This window comes from Leucoraja erinacea, chromosome 13, assembly GCF_028641065.1.
Source record: "Leucoraja erinacea ecotype New England chromosome 13, Leri_hhj_1, whole genome shotgun sequence".
NCBI lineage: Eukaryota > Metazoa > Chordata > Chondrichthyes > Rajiformes > Rajidae > Leucoraja > Leucoraja erinaceus.
The window spans coordinates 22241898-22261390 of record NC_073389.1 but is presented as its reverse complement, the minus strand read 5'-3'; the positions used below and the strand labels follow the sequence as shown (position 1 = coordinate 22261390).

Below are 19493 nucleotides of genomic sequence, written 5' to 3'. Positions count from 1 at the left end.
CAATACAATCTGTTCACTGTGCCTCGATGAACACATGACAATAATAACCTAAACCTAAAGAAGTTGTGGGGGTTAGAAGTTTGGGGGGGGGGGGGGGGGGGGTGACATTCCAGCACAACAAGATAGAAAGACACTTGGAGGATACAGATCCCTTTGAGTGAAGAGCTAGTGGGAGGATGTAGCTACCTTTTGAGTGTAAAACACAGATGCAGATTAACAGCACTTTGTGCTTTTCTCAAGATTCCAGCATATGCAGTTTCTTGTGTCTCTATCTAAGTCTACATTATTTTGCACCTCCACAGTTCTCCAGAGTGGTCTGCATTCTTTATTTGGTTGCTAAGTTGTCAAGATGTATGGAAAAGAAAGGAACCACTTTAATATTAATCCAACTGCGTTAGACTTTAGGGATAGTGTAGAAACAGGCACGTTGGCCCACCAGTCCAACAATCACCCATACACTAGTTTTATCCTATACACTAGGGGCAATTTACAGAAGCCAATCAACTTACAAACCTGTACGTCTTTGGAATGTGTGAGGAAACTGAAGAAAAACCACATGGTCACAGGGAGAACATAGAAACTCGATACAGACAGCACCCGTAGTCAGGATCTAATCCTGGTCTCTGGTGCTCAAGGCAGCAATCCTACCGCTGTTCCACCCAAAGAAGGGAATGCAAGTTACAAGAAGCTACTGAATATAGTTACTTATAAAATATGAAACACTCCAAGAATGACGATTGTAAAAGAAAATCATGGTACACCAATGCTTTCTCATATTTATTTAACATGAAATTTGATGGCTTTTCTAGTTTTGTTTCCATTACAAAATATTCAATGAAGATTTATTGAACCGGCCTCACAGAAGCTCTTGCTGTTTTTAGGAATGCAGAGAAACAGACATTAGTTAAATAAGTCAGTGCATAACTGCAGCGTTCACACAGACAACAATAGAAACCAGACATCTGCCTGTCTCTCGTTGAAGGCTATTCTCTCTCCTATCCATCAAAAGCATTCACTGTTGAGGCAGCTTGTCATTGCTTTGTGTACCATGCCCATTACATGCGCACCCTGGCTGGCCTGTGCTGTCCCAGAAATGAATTGAAGCGCTAATGTCAGCTGAAGATGACAAGTTGCTGAGGCCCATGGAAAACTATGCAATGGGAATGCTATTAGAAAGAACTCAATAGCTATAAAGGCTATTCTTCCAATCATTTGTTCAAAATGAATCATGTTGCAAGCTAGGACTAATGAATGCATGAGCTATATTCCAATGATGAATTGAAATACTGCTTGCCCTCACAATTATGAAAAAGCCATTGATCACGTTTTGTAGGTTTGCTCCTGCAGTTAGTTTTAGAGATACAGCATGGAAATGGCTCTTTAGCCCAATGAGTCCACGGTGACCAACAATCAACCGTACACTATTTCTATCCTATACACTAGAGACAAATTACAAAGGCCAATTAACCTACAAACCTACACATCTTTGGATTGTGGGGGAAAACCCAAGCACACGGAGAAAATCCACGCAGTCACAGGAAGAATGTACAGACAGCACCTGTGGTCAGATTGAACTTGGGTCTCTGTTGCGGTAAGGCAGCAACTCTACCACTACACCACCCCCTTTTTTGTGTGAAAAGCCTCCATTTTCCCATTGGGACATTTGAGTTCCTTACCTGCAATAAAAACCTTTCAAAATGAATTATAGCTACCTGGATTAAATAAAGAACCAGCAATCCTTACCTCTGCAAGCCATCAATACCTTCAAAGAGGGAGAAAGAAGAGGCAGGAAGTGTTATCGTGAGATGAATCATTGAAAAGACGAGAAGAACAATTCAAAATTAATGTAAGTGAAAAAAGCACTTAAAAAGTCTGACTTTTTTTTTGAAAATAATTGGCTGATGCTCCACAGGTGTACTAGTTACACAATTGGGGAATTGACTTTCACCCCAATCTTGAGTTTTATGTTATTAATTTATGAAATATACAAAAACCTCATACAAACTCAGTACAATTAATTTAGACTTTACTATAGTGATGCAGTGTGGAAACAGACACTTCAGCCCACCGAGACAACACTGACCAGCAATCATACCTTACATTAACACTCTCCTACACTAGGGATAATTTAACATTTTTACTGAAGCCAATTAACCTACAAACCAGTACATTCTTGGAGTGTGGAAGGAAACCGGAGCACCCAGAGAAAACCCACACGGTCACAGGGAGAACGTACAAACTCCATACAGATCACTTAGTCAGGATCAAACCCAAGTCTCAGGCACTGTAAGGCAGCAGCTCTACTGCTATGTGGTGTCGCCCTAATATATACATTTATAACCATCCACTTTTCCTTTTGCTAAATATCGATAGGACAAGACACAGATGGTGTAATGTGGCAACAAATAAAATACTGTAATAACAAGGAACTGCAGATGCACATAGAAAGGCACATAGTGGTGGAGTAACTCAGTGGGTAGAATTGCTGCCGTGCAGTGCCAGAGACCACAATTCAATCCAGACTACAGGTGCTGTCTACTGTATTCCGCTCTTACATCTTTTATTATGGGCTCTAGTAGTTATCTGTTTTCTCTCAAGTTTTGTTTTTAATATTGATGTAACATTAGCTTTACTCCAATGTGTAAAGCTATATCACTTCTATATGTCTCAGTCTCAAGAATGTTGGAAAATGCCACCAATGCATCTACTGATAACATGGCCACGTCTTTAAGTACCCGACTGGCATTGTTTGGGTTTTTTGCTGCTCTTTACATGACCTGGCATCACCTGAGCCGCAAACTATGGCTCTGGTAATCCCATACACATGCTATCACTATTTTCACCAAAATACGACTAGAAGCATTCAAGCCACAGAAATTTGCACCCCTGTTTTGTGAGTGGTTAATGTTATCTTATTTGGTTACACAAAGAATTTCCATCTTTCACTTTTGACATTATAACATTGCCTGACTATTTACAAGATATAACATTTAATTACTAACATTTAAATGTTTAAAGTTATTAATGACTAGGTCTTGAAAACCTTTCTCATATTTGAAATTTATAAAATGTATACAACTATTCAATGAGGTAAAAATTTCATTTCTGCCAGTCAATTTATTTAAAAACTTTGAACAAGCTCAGCCTGCCATGATTACTGTACACATCCATATTTTAAACCTATAACTTGATTTCAAGTCAGTGCACCTTCCATAGTTTGCTGACATACATAGGTCCCCAGGTTTTACCCTTCACTGGCACAATTAATTGTCCATGCTGTACACCTTTAGCAAATGTGAAGTTATGAGAAAGGGAGCGTGCCAAGTCTGCTAAATTCACAGTCTGAATGTTGTCATACGAATTCAGGAGAGAGGCCACAACATCATCATTTTCTGCTCGTGACAGTGTGCATGTAGAATAAACCAATGTCCCTCCAGGGCGCAATGCCTCAAGAGCAGACCTGCAAGTCAACAGTAGAGAGAAAGTTAAGTCATTTGTATTAAATGCACAACAGAGGTCAACGCCAAATCATAAGTAACCGTATTGTCCAATCACAAACATACCCAATCTTTTCTTTAAAACTTCTCTCTACAGACAGTATATTCTAAAAGTGTTTAAAGTCATGCCACAGTGTATCACAATCATTCTGGAGTTCTCTGGAACATAAAACGGAACAGTACAGCACAGAAACAGGCACTTCAGCCCACAATGTCTGTGCCGTACATAATGTCGAGGTAAACTAATCTCATTGGCCCGCACTTGATCCATTTCCCATCATTCCCTGCATGTCCATGTGCCTACAATATTAAACCACAGGAAGACTTTCTGAATCAAGATTGAGGTCAAATGTTTCTTTTTTTTAACAAATTTATGTAAGTGATTCATTTCTTAAATTTATTTTTTATCAGCAGTAAACATCCAACTAGGAAATTCGGAAGACATCGCCCCTTTACGGCTCACTTTTTAAAAAAATTTCTGTTCCCCTTGTAAAACGGCAACAGTTAATATTGGGAAATGTCCTTTAATGCCCATGTCACGTACAAAATTTCACAATCCTCTGGGCGTTGCAATGGCCCTCTGGATATTTTTGCTATTTGTTAAATTTTTAAAATTTGTCATCCAAAAAGTGATCTTTAAATTTTTATCAGGTTTTCGGAAGACATTTTCCTCGCTTAAAAAAAATTTTGCAAAAAATTAATATTAGAATACAAATCACAACTCTTTTGCTATCAATGTGGATCCAACGTTTCATTCCTTTGCAAATTGCTTAGAATATCCTTTTTAATACAGGGACTTTAATAAATCATTTCAAATAAATAGGTTAGTACGAGTTGCTGACCAGTATGAAAAAATGTAGATTTAAGGAAATGCAGGAAAGTGTTAAATGGCACAGGAGACAATCAAATCAATTGATATTCATACAATTCACAAATATAATATTTACACAAATATAAAATGCACTTGTACTACAATTTTAGGTCAACCTTTCAATAAAACATGCATGAGCTTGGCAATGCTTTTTTACATCTCAGTTTTAGCCTTCTAATTGCACAGCTTGCATCATCATTGTAAATAAAACAATATTTAAATATTGTTACATTTTTTAAACCAAAGCACCATTAGATCTACATCCATTTAAAAAACAAAATTAATTACGATGGAAGTAATGCAGCATGCTAAAGATACATGACGGTATGTAAAATATCAGCCAATGAAAAAAGCTTTCCAAATAACTCACTCAATTAATTCCATTAAATGCGTAACATTAAAAATAAAATGGCAATCGACTGAAATAATTATTAAAGTTGACGATGCTACAAGAGACTTTGGCATTTGGTATTTTGTACTAAGCACCTCTCCACTAAATGCACTTTAATGTAATTCTAAAGTACGGTTAGCTTCTGCTAAATGGGTTACTGGAATTGTGAGTTCCTGAAAATCAACCAATTAACAAAAAAGAGCTGATTCAATAAAAAAAATGACATTATGGATTGAAAACTAGTTTCCATTAAAAGGGTGACTGCGTCAGCATCACTGTTAAGCATTTAATAGGGTGTAATAGTTCTGTTTTAGGTCATATTTCCAGTTAACAAAGTGAACAAATACATACAAGCAGCAAAACACCAATTAAAAAAAAATGCAATGCAATAAATCACGTTCACTTTGATAATCTTGATAATTTTACCAGGACAAACTATTCAACACGTTTACCAATACTGTCTCCTCTTTTTAAACACAAATTATTGCATTTCAAAATCCGTAACAAAATTTCACTGTAAAAGTGCTAATTTTGCACAATATATTTATAAAGCATGACCATTCCTGTTGTGAAAGCTTGTACTTTACATGTGGTCCTATAAGATATCTTATTAGGAAAGACAGGACTTGTTTTACTTCGGTTCCTGTAATTATATTTTCATTGATTGCAAAAATAATTTTATTCAAAGAAGGATTGATATATGCATAACTATTACATTTTATCCTCCCAAGTTCTTGTTGGGAACAAAGATAAAGCTTATGAGGTGTTAGAAAAAATGTTTTCTAAAGCAGTGCGTGGTATCAGGATAGATGGGATCCCACAGTACACCAAGTAGCACCACTGTTGTGCCAACTCAATATAATTGAATAGTCAAGGCAATGTTTTGTTTATAAAAGCAAAAATTGAATTAATTTATACTTGAAGTTGCCACTTTTCAATGGTCAAGTAATTAGTGGCTGCCCTAGCGTTCAAGATTCTCTGTTTTCATTATCTTTGCCGAATGCATCTAACCATTATTACTTATGCAGAAGTGGGGAAAATACCCTACTTTTGATGATTAGCTTCAGTCAATATCGCTGCAGTGGACCAGTCAACCGTCTTAATTTTTCATGACAGATTTCTGAATATAACTGTAACTGACAATAAACATCCAGTTTACCAAAAATAAAGTTAGATATACATTCCTTCACTGAGCAGTAAGTTATTATCCCAATTCTTCATATTTTCTGCAAAAGCTAATATCATTTATTTTTTCATCACCTACAAAATGGTTCATGATTTGCTTCAACAATAAACTTAAGACAGTTTTGGCTATTTTCACCGTTACAAATTATTTGGCCAGAACATTTATGAACAATATCAACAGTGCCACCTAATGGAGATGTGCAGAACTTGGATACACAAATCGCAAAAGTTAAAACTGGGTCCCTGGAACCCTCTATTCACTCTTCTCCAATTACATTACATGAAATGTCGATACATTTACTCAACAGAATTAAGCTGCTAACATAATTCAAACGTTACATTTTGCCAAGAGGTTTTCAATTCATCTACAGGATGGATCTAACTTCAATGAAAAAAATTGAAATGGTGAATTCACACCAGTCGCTCCACATTGGCAGCTCCAGATCCATTTTGTCAATCTTTGCACGTAACGTGCAGGAGAGCGAATCCCAGTGGCAGTCATCACATTGTAATCTCATAACCCCAAGTATAGGTAGATCACACTCGAATATAATGACAATGTTTTACCCCAGGGTCAGACTCTAGCACAGCGGTTGTTCAATTCTGACTCATTATAAACATATGTAGGCAGGAACAATATGTCTAACAACTATATTTTGCTTAATATATTGTAAGAAAAAATAAAATATATTTATTTTGCACAATATAAAACTGCCAGCATCAACATCACTAGGTTATCTTTAATTTGGATTAAGGATAGTATAGGGTTGAAGTAAAAAGTAAGCATGTCTTCCAGAAAAAAGATATGGATGAGGAAATTGAAGGCAATTAGATAACTTGGCAAGATCTTGAAGCGCATTAGTTTGCAGTAAAAACTAAATATTTGCTACATGACTGGCCAGAAATCCCGATGGTTGAGCAGAGTTCTGTGTTGGATTATTGCAATTTTACTGCAGAAGCATAATAGGTATTATTTATCCTGGTACTAAAATAGCAATGATTTTGTATTTATAGAATGCAAAAGAAAGTCATATTAGTTCAATCCAAAGGGTTGGGTGCATGTCAGGAAAGAAAGAAATGTTCATAGAACTAGAAACTAAAAACACATGGCATTAGAAAAGTAAGATAATCAGCATAAGATGATGAGAAAGAAGTAATCAGCACATAATGGAAACTAGATTGGACCATGGAACAAGCTAATGGGACATTTGCAAAAAGATATGGCGTAATGGGATTGTGAAACCACTGCTGAAAGAGGGCATATACTGTTGGGGATGTAAAATTACCAGCTTGACATGGAAAAACTACTTTCAAAGCAGGGGGTTAGGGCTTTGGTTGCCATGTGGAAACTTGGACCTCCTTTCATTTAAAAGGTTCTTTATTTAAAAGTTACAGCATCCAAAAGTTACAGAATCCAAGCCACTGTTGGAGATGAAACGATAGAATGTACGTTGATGAAAGCTGTGCATCTTATCTAATTGGTGTGGATAACAGGGCTCAGAGTGGGGCATGTTCAATCCAAAATGATGCAAAAGCAACTACATTTCTGAGTTATTAACCAATAGTGGATTTTATCTACTTTGTAAAAAGGGTTACGTCCACTCAAAATGAAGTCTAATTTATTGATGGAAAAACAATTGTAAAAAGTAGCATCACTACCTAAACCATAAAGAAATCTAAATGTGTAATATATCACCCAATTATGAATAATGCCAATTAATATATTAGTCACATTATAAATAACTGAATAGTGTCATGTTTGAGTTTGTGCAACAAAATCCAATATATCCATACCCTATCATAGAGATGTGCAGCTTGGAAACTGTCTTTAGCCCAACTTATACATGCCGACTATTGGTATTCAAGGCTAGCCTGCGATTGGACCCATATCCCTCGAAAGCCTTCCTGTCCAAATGTCTTTTCAAAGTTGTAATTGTATCCACTACTAAAGCTTCCCCTGGCAGATCATTCCAGATGTGGAGGAACGATTCGCCTGGGGAAGCAAAAATAGTGGATACAGATGTGGACTATCCTCAGAGTGTAAAAGTTGCACAAGATCCCTCTTCAATCTCCCTCTCTCATCTTAAGCCGATGCCCACTACCCTACTCTGACAAAGAGACTGGAACATTTATTTTTTTCCATGGCCCACATGATTTTGTATACTTTAATAAGGACATTCCTCAGCCTCCGATGTTCCAAAGATAAAACATCTTAAATATCTAATTCTTTCTTTAACATACTATAATTATCTGCACTATATCTTTAAAATCAAAAATGGTTACACTTTCTAAACATTAAAAATTGGTAGTTGTAAATTACTTTGATAAATTTGCTCACAGTATTGCAAATAATCATAAGGGCATAGGTTATTGCTTCTATAATATTTTTATTTAAAAATAGTTTGGACAATAATGGCGGCACACAGATAGGAAAAGTAGTTGAAACATTCAACAATAGATGGTATTGGCCTCTCTGAGTCTTGTCTATAATAAAAATGTAGCTGTGGATCCCTCTGGGGAAAATACTTCCCTGAAACCAATATCCTCCAAGTTGAAAGAATCCGCATTTTTCATTACATTAAAAATATTGGCTGGGCATGTATTGTTCTCATTGGCATGTATGTGTTACATTTATATTTGCCTGCAGTTTCTCATAGGTTTTGCATTGAAACTTGCTGTAAATTAACAGCCTCTGCTCTGCATCTGGAACTTGGAGATGGTTTAACAATTTATTTTCTCAATAAATTTATGAGAGAATTATTAAAGAGTGCATTGTCCAATTCAGGATTTTTTTTAAAAAAAGAGATGAGAGACAGCATGTAAACAGGGTCTTTGGCCCACCAAGTCCCACTGACCATCAACCCACCCATTTACATTACACCTACACTCATCTAAATTTTATTCCCTCCACATCGTTATAGATTCTACCACTCACACACACTAACCTACCAAACCGCACGTCTTTGGGATGTGGGGAGGGGAGTCCACGCAGTCACAGGGAGACCATACAAAGTCAGGGCTCGAAATTAGCAGTTGTCCGGGTGGCAATGACCACCTAAAGTGCCGCCGGGCAACCTAAATGCCGAGTCATTTTGCCCGGCATGGCACTGCAGATACTGGTTTATACCGAAGATAGACACAAAAAACTGGAGTAACTCAGCGGGTCAGGCAGCATCTCTTGAGAAAAGGAACGTGACTTTTCGTGCCGGCGCCGACAACGTCGTGCGGAGCAAAGATATTAGGTGCACGGTGTCAAAGGGTCGGAGCGAATGACGGGCCCCGCACAGCAATGGCCAAAGATCCTATCTTTGGAAGCTACAGCGGCTCCTCCTCCTCGCACACCCCACCCACCCTGATAGCAGCTCCTCCTCCTCCTCCTCCTCCTCGCATACCCCACCCACCCTGATAGCAGCTCCTCCTCCTCCTCCTCCTCGCATACCCCACCCACCCTGATAGCAGCTCCTCCTCCTCCCACACCCCACCCACCCTAATAGCTCCTCCTCCTCCCACATCCCACCCCATCCCGCACCTTGCCATCTCAACCCCCCTCCCCCCCCAGGTTTTACTTCTACAGTCGGTCATTTACATCACAAATTTGGTTAGGAGATATTTCAGTTGAAATTTTAACGTTAATTTTGAAGTGGGAATGATGAAAACAGCGTCTATCAATAATTTTTTTTTAATCTGGTGCATACAAACTGGGTATCTTCATTGCTGTTCACAACACATACATTTAATCTGAATGTCTGGTAATGTGGCGTTTTGACACCTTTAAACATATTACCAAAAGAACATTTGCTGCAGTTATTCCTTTGGCCATCTCTTGTCAGTGAGTGTAATGTTTAACCTGTCAGATGGGTATAGTCAGTTTTAACAGCTATTTTCATAAAATGCCTTTAGAAATTTCCTTGCAACCTGTATATTTTGTTGTGGCTAAATTATGTGGGAAGTGAGTGTTTCTGTATCAATAGCAATAAAGACCCATGCTATGACCATGTCATGATAATTTTCTGTCCATCACAGAAAACCTGCTTGCATCAATCTGTAGTGCGCATGGTTAAGCATATATGTTACCATGCGTCAGGATTTATTGACACAGGTTGATCATACGCTGAATAATCCAACCATATTTTTGTTGTAAAGTGGAAAGAAATAATAGAAATTGCAGTAATTGCAATGTGTAAAAAAAGAGTTGAGATACTGTATTATAATTTTGCTCCATGTCAAGATACAAGATACAAGATACATTTAATTGTCATTTGGACCCCTTGAGGTCCAAACGAAATGCCGTTTCAGCAGCCATACATTACAAACAAATAGACCCAAGACACAACATAATTAACATAAACATCCATCACATTGCTGTGATGGAAGGCCAAATAAACTTATCTCTCCACTGCACTCTCCCCCCCCCCGATGTCAGAGTCAAAGTCAAAGCCCCCGGCTGGCGATGGCGATTGTCCCGCGGCCATTAAAGCCACGCCGGGTGGTGCGAGGTCGCACACCGGGTCTTGCTGTTAGAGCCCCCGGCGTGCGCTCGCAGAGTCCCGCGGCCATTCCAAGCCGCGCGGGGCAGTGATGTAGGCCCCGCTCCAGGAGCTCTTCAACCCCGCAACTCGGGCGGGGGAAGTCGCCGTTGCGAGAGCCCTGAAAAGCGGTCTCCCTCCAGGGACCCGCGGGCTCCCGGTGCCGCCGTCCACAGACCTGCCGTTGAAGCCTCCGACTCTCCGGTCGGGCCGCAGCAGCAGCAGCAGCAGCGCTCCTCCACCGCTCCACCCGCTCCGGACTCGGCCAGCCCCGCGACGGCGACGGTGAGTCGTCGGCACCAGAGTCCCCGGTCTCTTCCTGTTGGAGGCCGCTCCTCGTTGCAGCCCCAACGATAACGGAAACCCGACGAGAAAAGGTCGGGTCTCCCGTGCAGGGAGAGATTTTAAAAAGTTTCCCCCCCCCCCCCCCCTCCCACCCCCACCCCCCCCCACACACACACACCCAACCAACAAAAATAAACAAAAACTACATAAAAACATAGACAAAAAATAATAAAACGCGGACAGACTGCAGAGGCTGCTGCTGACGAGAGTCGCGCCGCCCACCGGATGTCATTGTGGTATATATCATGTCTTGATTGGTGAATATGTTTAGTATGTGACTTTATTTAAAGCAGAAATAATATGCAAATAACTACGCACTTCGTTCGAGCACATTATCGCACATGTCATGCAAGCCGTCTTAAATTGACCACCTAAACTGTCATTTAGCAACCTAAAAAGCTGCCTAAGTTGCCCGCTGGCAACAGGGGGAAAAAAAGTGAGAGCCCTGACATATAAACAGTACCCGAGGTCAGGATCAATCCAGGGCCTCCAGCGCTTTGAGACAGCGGCTGTACCACAATGGCACCTGATTTGAGAATGAATTTAGGGGCAACACAAAGGCAGCGCCTAAATTCATTCTCCAATCAGGTTGAAAATAAACCAAAAAATATCACAATAGTTAAGTGGTAGCATGAAAACAAGAATACTTAAAACAATGGTTCTTCTGATTCAGAGGCCCAAACCTATTTTGGCACATACAGCTCACATCCCTTGGGTTCAAGTACATTCATGCTGTATTTATAAAACCAAATGTTTAACCCAGTGTTTAACAATCCAGATTTTGGATAGCAATATTCTGAACTGAGTAATTAACTGCAAATTTCAGAACTCTGTTAAAGATGCTGTAAAATCTGTTTAGCCTCATTATTTATCATAAAATTCAGCCCATTCATATTTCTTGTTGCTAAAGACATTACAAATTGTTTTACATATTGCTGCTAGGTCTTTTCCTATTTCACCCAATTTTAATTACAGAATTTAAATTTCACATTATGCTTGTTTTATAATTAATAACTGAACAAGGTAGATGCTGTAATTAAGGTGAGAATTATTTAAAATCTGCTTCTCCCTGGAAATTGTATGGCTTAAGGTGGATGTGGTGATATTGCCTTGCAAAATGTATGAGTACTGTATGGTCATTTCCCATGGGTTTTTTTTTTGTATATATTAACCTATTAAAAGACAAGGCACACAGTACAAAAAGGAAAGACAATAATAAAATCACCTCAAAGAGATATACCTACTTGGAATAATATTCCCCATTGCACAGGAAAGAGCATACTAAAATTAAACTGGCTGTATCATTACACAGCATCCATAATTACGCAGTGGCAATCAAATGGATTCTTATTAATAATCAGACATTTTGGCAGATGTTTTTTAAACCACACAATTATTTGAACTAAAATCAATATAAAAATCAAGCCTTAAAATGGTAGTTTTTAAGATTAAAAACATGGAAAATTCATGTAAATGCATCTGATAAAAGCTGCATTGTTTTGAGGTGAATACTTCTTCGGAGATTCGCGTACAACAACTATCACAGAACAATCTTTTGAATTCTGAATTCTCCATCTTTTAAGTAACTCACTCATGAATTCCTAAGTCATTGGAGTAGAATTAGGCCATTCGGCCCAGCGAGTCTACTCCGTCATTCACTCATGGCTGATCTCTCAACCCCATCATTGCCTTCTCCCCATATCCCTTGACACCCTTGCTAATCGAGTATCTGTCAATCTCCAATCCAACGGCCTCCACAGCCGTCTATGGTAATGAATTCCAGACATTCGCCACCCTCTGACTAAAGAAATTCCTCCTCATCTAAAGGTACGTCCCTTTATTCTGAGGCTATGACCTCCAGTTCTTGACACTCCCACTAGTGGAAACACTCTTTCCATACCCACTCCATCCAGGCCTTTAACCATTTGGTAAGTTTCACTCTATCCTTCAGAAATGGGTGTATCTGCATGTCATCATTCTGACTCAGCTTTTCTTACTCGATTGATATAGCCTGTCCAGATGTGCAAGTCTCATTGTTGACAACATATTAAACAATGAAGCATTATATGTTTATAACTGAATGCTTTATCATCTATGGATTCAATCTATCAGATACATTCCACTTGATCTACTCATCATTGCCTCATCTTCCCTTCTACTGAAAACAAGTTTATCTCCAATTCCCAGTTCCGATGAGGGCTTCTGTACCTGAAACATTAACTCTCCCCAAAGTTGCTGTTGACCTCTGACTGTTTTCAGCATTTTCCGTTTTTAAGACAAGGCATCACGTTGTTAAATAATAAACACCAGTTCATGCACAAAATAGTTCATGAACTTAAAGCAAAAATAAAGAACACAACCTCGAGAAGTGAGCTATAAGGTTAAGATCAAATTCTGATTTACCGTAAGATTTGCCAGAAGAAAGAGCACAATCCATGTCGTTAACCTACCTTGGCAGTTGCATGGTATGTGAATGTAAAGATGTCACCCAATTAATGATCAATCTATCAAAATGTCTGCATCAGGCCCTGAAATGATGAAAGGGCAATCCAAGTGGCAGTGAGTTTGGGGAGCCATAAGTCCAAGGTCACGTTCCTTTCCTTGGATGCTATTCTTACCAGAAATCACATCTCAAATGTAATTTTCTGAAGGAAATCTATCCAATTTACGTTTGAACAAATCAATACTCATCTCAGGAGATTATGTTCCATAGACTGACCATTTGCTTATTGAAGTATCGGACAATTATTCAATTTCAAATGTCAAAAAATGAACAGATGAGCTTCATGATTTTTCTTGCCATACCTCAATAATTGCTCCTGTAAAACAGGTAGATTAGACGCATGTGCAATCCTTATGCGAGCCTTAAGGACATCAGAAGAGTACAACCAACTTCTGTCATTTGAACAAGGAGCATCCACCAGCACCTGAGAAAACAATAAATAAATTTGTGCAAAAAAAGTGTACGTCCAGGTGGACTCAAAATGCCACTCTTTCCCACTCCAAGGAACAGGAAGGTGACCTATCTAGTAATGTATAGGAAGGAACTGCAGATGCTGGTTTAAACCGAAGATAGACACAAAAAGCTGAAGTAACTCAGTGGGTCAGACATCTCTGGAGAAAAGGAATAGGAGACCCTTCTCGACCCAAAACATCACCTATAGATCTTCAATATATCTAGTAATCTCCCTTTAACAAAAGCTCCAAATTTAAATTACCTATTATTCATTTACTGTTTGTGCAATTTTGCAGTCAAAAGATTGCCTGCACTGGTAATTTAAAGCTTTAAAGGACAACTAAAAATGTGATACGAAACTTCTTTGTTACCCGTCGCAAAATAATAGTACTGTATACTGTGGAATTGGCATCATCATTCCAGTGCACAACCCTCAAAAAATTACAATAAGAGCTGTTGATCAAATAACCATTTCAACATGTGCTGAAAAGGGCTAAATGAATTAACAGCGAGGTCCTCAATTTTGTGCTCCAAGATGTCCCAGGATGGAAATTTGTCATAAACTGAACACTAATCTAATCAGGAAGTGAATTTGTAAGCAAAGCTTACCACCAAAGGAAAACAAAAAGCCTCACAGTCAATGTGACATTTGGTGAATGTTAAGAACTGCTTATTAGCTGAGTCAATTACATCTTTGTCTCACTAGTATTGATAGGTTGGTTTTTGGGGAAAATTATGGAAATTATATTCTCCTGGAAATAACATCAGGGATTGGAAACAGAACCCAATATTTAACAGTACCATTTCAATGTGTGGTTTACGTATGTATGGCCAAGCACAATTTCAGATAGTGTCAGGTTCAATTAATCAATGAAGTCCAGTCTATAAAGTCTAGTCTGATTATGTAGCAGTTAATGACAAAGACATAGGAGTAGAAAGATGTAGATGCTCCCAAGTAATCAATACTGAGGACATGTAGTTTTAAGGATATAATTTAAATTCCTTGTAATTTATAAATAAGTAACTGAAGAAATTATTTGAAACTCAAATGGTCAATAATTATTGAACATAAATTACTGTTATTTTCAGTGAAACTCCAAGGACAATCCAATTGCATTATATTCACACTTGGAATGAGTGTCCTTGTGCACGGTACAAAGGAATAAAACAATATATTTGCAGACTAAAATAGACTGATTTCACCTGAACATAAATGCTTACTGAAAACTGACAACTTAGCACCCCCATGTGGCTATGTCAGTACTACATGGAGGCATGAAAATTAGAGCACGAAAGAAACAGAATTAGGTTATCTGACCGCCCCCTTTTCTTTCCATATTCACACTTGACCGTATTACTTTATACTTTTTATTGCCTTTGCATCATCTGCCCTATACTCTAAAGTAAAACAGAAAAGTTAAGCTAGCACTATGTGGTCGTTAGGCACAAATGAGTGTCTCAATTGCACAGGAATGCTATTAAATGTTCCTCAGTCTGAAGGGTCCCAATCAAAAACGTCACCTACCCATGTTTTCCAGAGTTGCTGTCTGATCTGCTGAGTTACTCCAGCAATTTGTGCCTTTTTTTTTGTAAACAAGATTCAGCAGTTCCCTACATCTCCTTCTTGCTAAATGTAGCAATTTCACCATGAAAAAAAAAACTGCTGGAGGAACAGAGTGGTCCAGGCAGCATCTGTGGAGGGAGATGGACAAATTATATATCAGGTTGGGACTCTTTAAGGCTGGAGGAGAAGGGACATAGCTAGTGGAAAGACGGAAGGGAAGGGGCAACAGTTGACACAATAAGTGAATCCAGGTAAGGAGGGGGTTAATAGGCAGATGAGTGAGGTGTGAGTGAGAAGGGTGGAGGTGGTCACAGAGGCTGGAGGTAACAAGTGGAGAAAACAAAGGCTGCGGATGGTGGAATCTTTTAAGAAAGGGAGGCGAGGAGTGAAATGGTGGACGGAAGGGAACACAGAACCGGAGGAGGTGGTTAAGAAAAAGGGCTCAAAGAGAGGGTAGGTGTAAATGACACAGAAGGGGTGGGGAGAAGAGACGCGGAGCGAAACGAAAGAGCATTCACTATAGCAAAGCATGATCAAAATACAAACTCACCTTGTCAAATATTTGTGGCTTTTGTGGACCAATGTCTCTTCCATCCAGATTGGTCACAGAAATTACCCCTCTTAAGTCTTCGGGTACAAAAGACTCGAGTGTTTGCTTCAGCCATTTAAAACGCAAACTGTCGTGTTCATTGCAGACAAAATGACCTTTTGAAATAGTGACACAAATATGAGAATGTAGTCAGATTCACATTTATTGTCACATGCACCATTTAAGGTACAGTGATATTTGAGTTACCATGCAGCCATACAATTAGAAGAACACAACAAAATTTAAAAGAACGATTGAACTTAATATAAACATCCACCACTGCGATGGAAGGCAATAAAGTTAAATCAGTCTCCCTCCTTTTGTTCACCCGTGTTTGGGGCCTTGACCCTCCCCAGTCGCTGCTACGGACGGCCCGATCTGCAGGCCCTCTTGTCAGGATGATCGAAGCTCCGACGTCGGGACGATGGAACCCACTCCGCAGTTTGGAGTGCCCGAATCAGCCACTTTCTTACCGGAAACCGCGGCTTCTCAATGTTATAGGCCGGAGGCAGGCCAGCGGTCAAGCTCTCCCCCACCTCTCCCCGGCAAGGGATGCCTGGCTCCGGGATGGTAAAGTCCGCCCTACGCCTGCTGCTAGAAGCTCCGCAGATCACGGCTTCACGATGTTAAAGTCAGCAGGCCGGCGGTCGGAGCCTTTCTTCTGGCTCCGCGATGTTAAAGTCCACGCTGCACCTGCTGCTGAAGCTCTGGGCCGGTTTTGTGGAAAGGCCGCACCAATCCAAGTTGTTAGGCCACGAGGAAGGGTGAAAATGCGACTAGGAGAAAGGTCGTAAGTGACTGGAAACGGTTCCCCCCCACCACCCCCACATAAAAACGCACCGAGAGACATTAACACATACATTTAGACATACTAAAAAAAACAAAAAAAGTCGAAATGACTGACAAACTGCTGGCGAGACTGCCGCGCAGGCTCATATGCTTCACTTCGAGTCACTTATGTGTCTCCCTGTGTGCCAAGGAAAAGATTTCCAGTAGATTACCACATTTGTTTTCTACTCAGTTTACTGAAAAGACATTGACTTTAGAGAAATACAGTAAGAAAAAGCATTTCTAAAATGTTTTCTCTTACAAATAATAAAAATTAAAAGTCATAACTAGAGTTAAAATCACAATTTTTTAAACTAGACTAAGTGGTACCCGTTGGGTCACACAGGAGGCCTGGTCCCCCCAACGCAGGGTCTCACAGCGGGCGCTAGTCATGCTCCTTCGCCGGGATAATAGTCTCCACTTTCCGTTTGGCAACATCTTCGACTCCGGACTGGGCTGGGTCGAGTCTCCGACGCCGGGCGGCCGCTTTGGGGGGGGAGGGGGGGGGGGGGGGGGGGAGGGCGTCCGCTTGGGAAGGGGCGAACAGTCCCAGTGAGTGACAGGGGAAGAGACTAATCCACGCGGGCGCTGACTGGCAGAAGAGATCTGTCTGCGCACGCGCGTTTTATAAGATTTTTAAACCTCGCTAACTTTTACGACATTCAACTGATCGGAATGAAACTTGGTGAACTCGCAGCACAGGAGAACGGTGTGTGGACTGGCAAAAAATTGTAGCGCTATCGGGAACCGTTTTTGTGCAAATCGAAAGATCGCCATACTGGAAGATAACAAGATCAGAGTTTTAGTTATGTATTGATAGAAGATAGATACACAAGACTTTTGCCTCTCATCATTGCAAGGATATTATCCTGTCGTACCTCCGTCAAAATTTGGGAATTTGTGCACTACACTCGAAACAGTACCTTCTTCTTCCCCTTAAACACTTCCTTAGGATCAAGGATAACTCGCATCCACTCTATTTCGTCAGGTTTTGATAAGGCAAATGTAGGAGTCTGCCAGGGCCGATAAAAGGTACTCGACAGGTAGGGGAAGACAGAAGTGGGGAAATGGATGGTGGTACTTGGGAGTCAGTGTTGAGAGGTTACATATTCTTCAAAGGTACACAAAATTGCTGGAGAAACTCAGCAGGTGTAGCAGCATCTATGGAGCGAAGGACTATTATCCCGACAACAGATAGCACAATGGGCTAAGAGTTCGGCTGGCGACCGGAAGGTAGCCGGTTCAAATCCCGCTTGGAGTCCATACTGTCGTTGTGTCCTTGGGCAAGACACTTCACCCACCTTTGCCTGTAATGGAATGTTACGGCGGCAGGCGCGGGCACACCGCGACGCCCCTGTGTCTCCCTTTCAAGGGAGATGCTAAAAATGCATTTTGTTGTCTCTGTACTGTACACTGACAATGACAATAAATTGAATCATTTCATTTTTTTTTTTTTTACAAAACGTTTCGGGCCGAAACCCTTCTTCAGACTGATGGGGGGGGGAGGAGCCCGGAAGGCGGGGGGAGGGGGAGGAGCCCAGCTCGGGGGGGAGGAAGTTAAGGAAGGGGAGGAGACAGCAAGGACTAGCAAAATTGGGAGAATTCAACAATCATGCCATCAGGACGCAAGCTGCCCAGGCGGAATATGAGGTGCTGTTCCTCCAATTTCCGGTGTTGCTCACTCTGGCAATGGAGGAGACCCAGGACAGAGAGGTCGGATTGAGAATGGGAGGGGGAGTTGAAGTGCTGAGCCACCGGGAGTTGCGGACTGAGCGGAGGTGTTCGGCGAAACAATCGCCCAACCTCCGCTTAGTCTCCATATTCTTCAATGTAGCTTTAAGAACATCCTTGAATTATTTTGTCTATCTACTTGGTAATCTCTTACATTAACAGAGCCTGAAGTAGTGTGTGCAAATAAAAGTGCTGGAGGAACTCAGTGAGTCAGGAAGCATCTGTGCAGGGAAATGGACAAATGACAGTTCAGACGTCCATTTCCCAGCACAGTTGTTGTTTGACGTGCTAAGTTCCTCCAGTGGTTTGTTTTTCTCAAGGTTCCAGCCTCCAGTCTCATGTTTCAGGGGGTAAGATGCCGATTATGTGAACAAAGTGGCCTTTCCATCAAAGCCAAAGATGTGTTATTTGGACTTCATTACTGGGGATGTTGGCCTGCTTATCCTGCCAATGGGTTTGGAGAATTTCATACTGATGGCATTTTCCAGTCCTTCGAGGTGACTGCTGCAGAGAGTCCATGTATTTTAATCACTCAGCAAGGCAGGGATCACTGCTGTCCGGCTGACTATCCAAGGCCTTGCACAAACCCTTTTCCTCAGATGGTCAAAGTCTGTGCTGCCCCACAGAAGGTGAATTTCATTACCGATGTTCGCCTTAATTGAGATGCGAGGTCTTGAGATATGGGCGAGGTTCAGTTTTTCCAGCATCTTATCCTGAAGGGCAACATTATATAAACACACAAGTTGTGTGTTGTGATATTAAGTACAAGGCCCATTCTGTGGTATAATTCAGTGACTGTGTCGACAGTGACGTGAACTCCACAGCTGAATGTAAGTAAACGTCATTCGTGCACTGCAGCTCAACGATTGAAGTTGAGGTTTCAATGTCAGTTTATTGTCACATGTACCAATTAAGGTACAGTGCAATTCAAATTACCATACAGCCATACTAAAAAAAAAAGCAACAAGACACATAACATAAAAGTTAACATAAACATCTAACCACAGCAG

The 19493-nt window shown here is 40.4% G+C and overlaps 1 protein-coding gene across 1 annotated transcript in view; it reads right to left on the bottom strand.

The window, feature by feature from the left end:
- Positions 1-753: 753 nt before the first annotated feature.
- The window catches only part of nsun3 (NOP2/Sun RNA methyltransferase 3), a 36274-nt gene continuing 17534 nt past the window's right edge, over positions 754-19493 (bottom strand). Inside the window, exons 4-6 of the mRNA XM_055644570.1 lie at positions 15886-16040; positions 13621-13742; positions 754-3460 (exon numbers count right to left, since the gene is read on the bottom strand). Of these exons, the coding sequence (XP_055500545.1) occupies positions 3199-3460; positions 13621-13742; positions 15886-16040 (539 nt within the window). The 3' untranslated portion in view covers positions 754-3198. The remainder of the gene's footprint in view (positions 3461-13620; positions 13743-15885; positions 16041-19493) is intronic.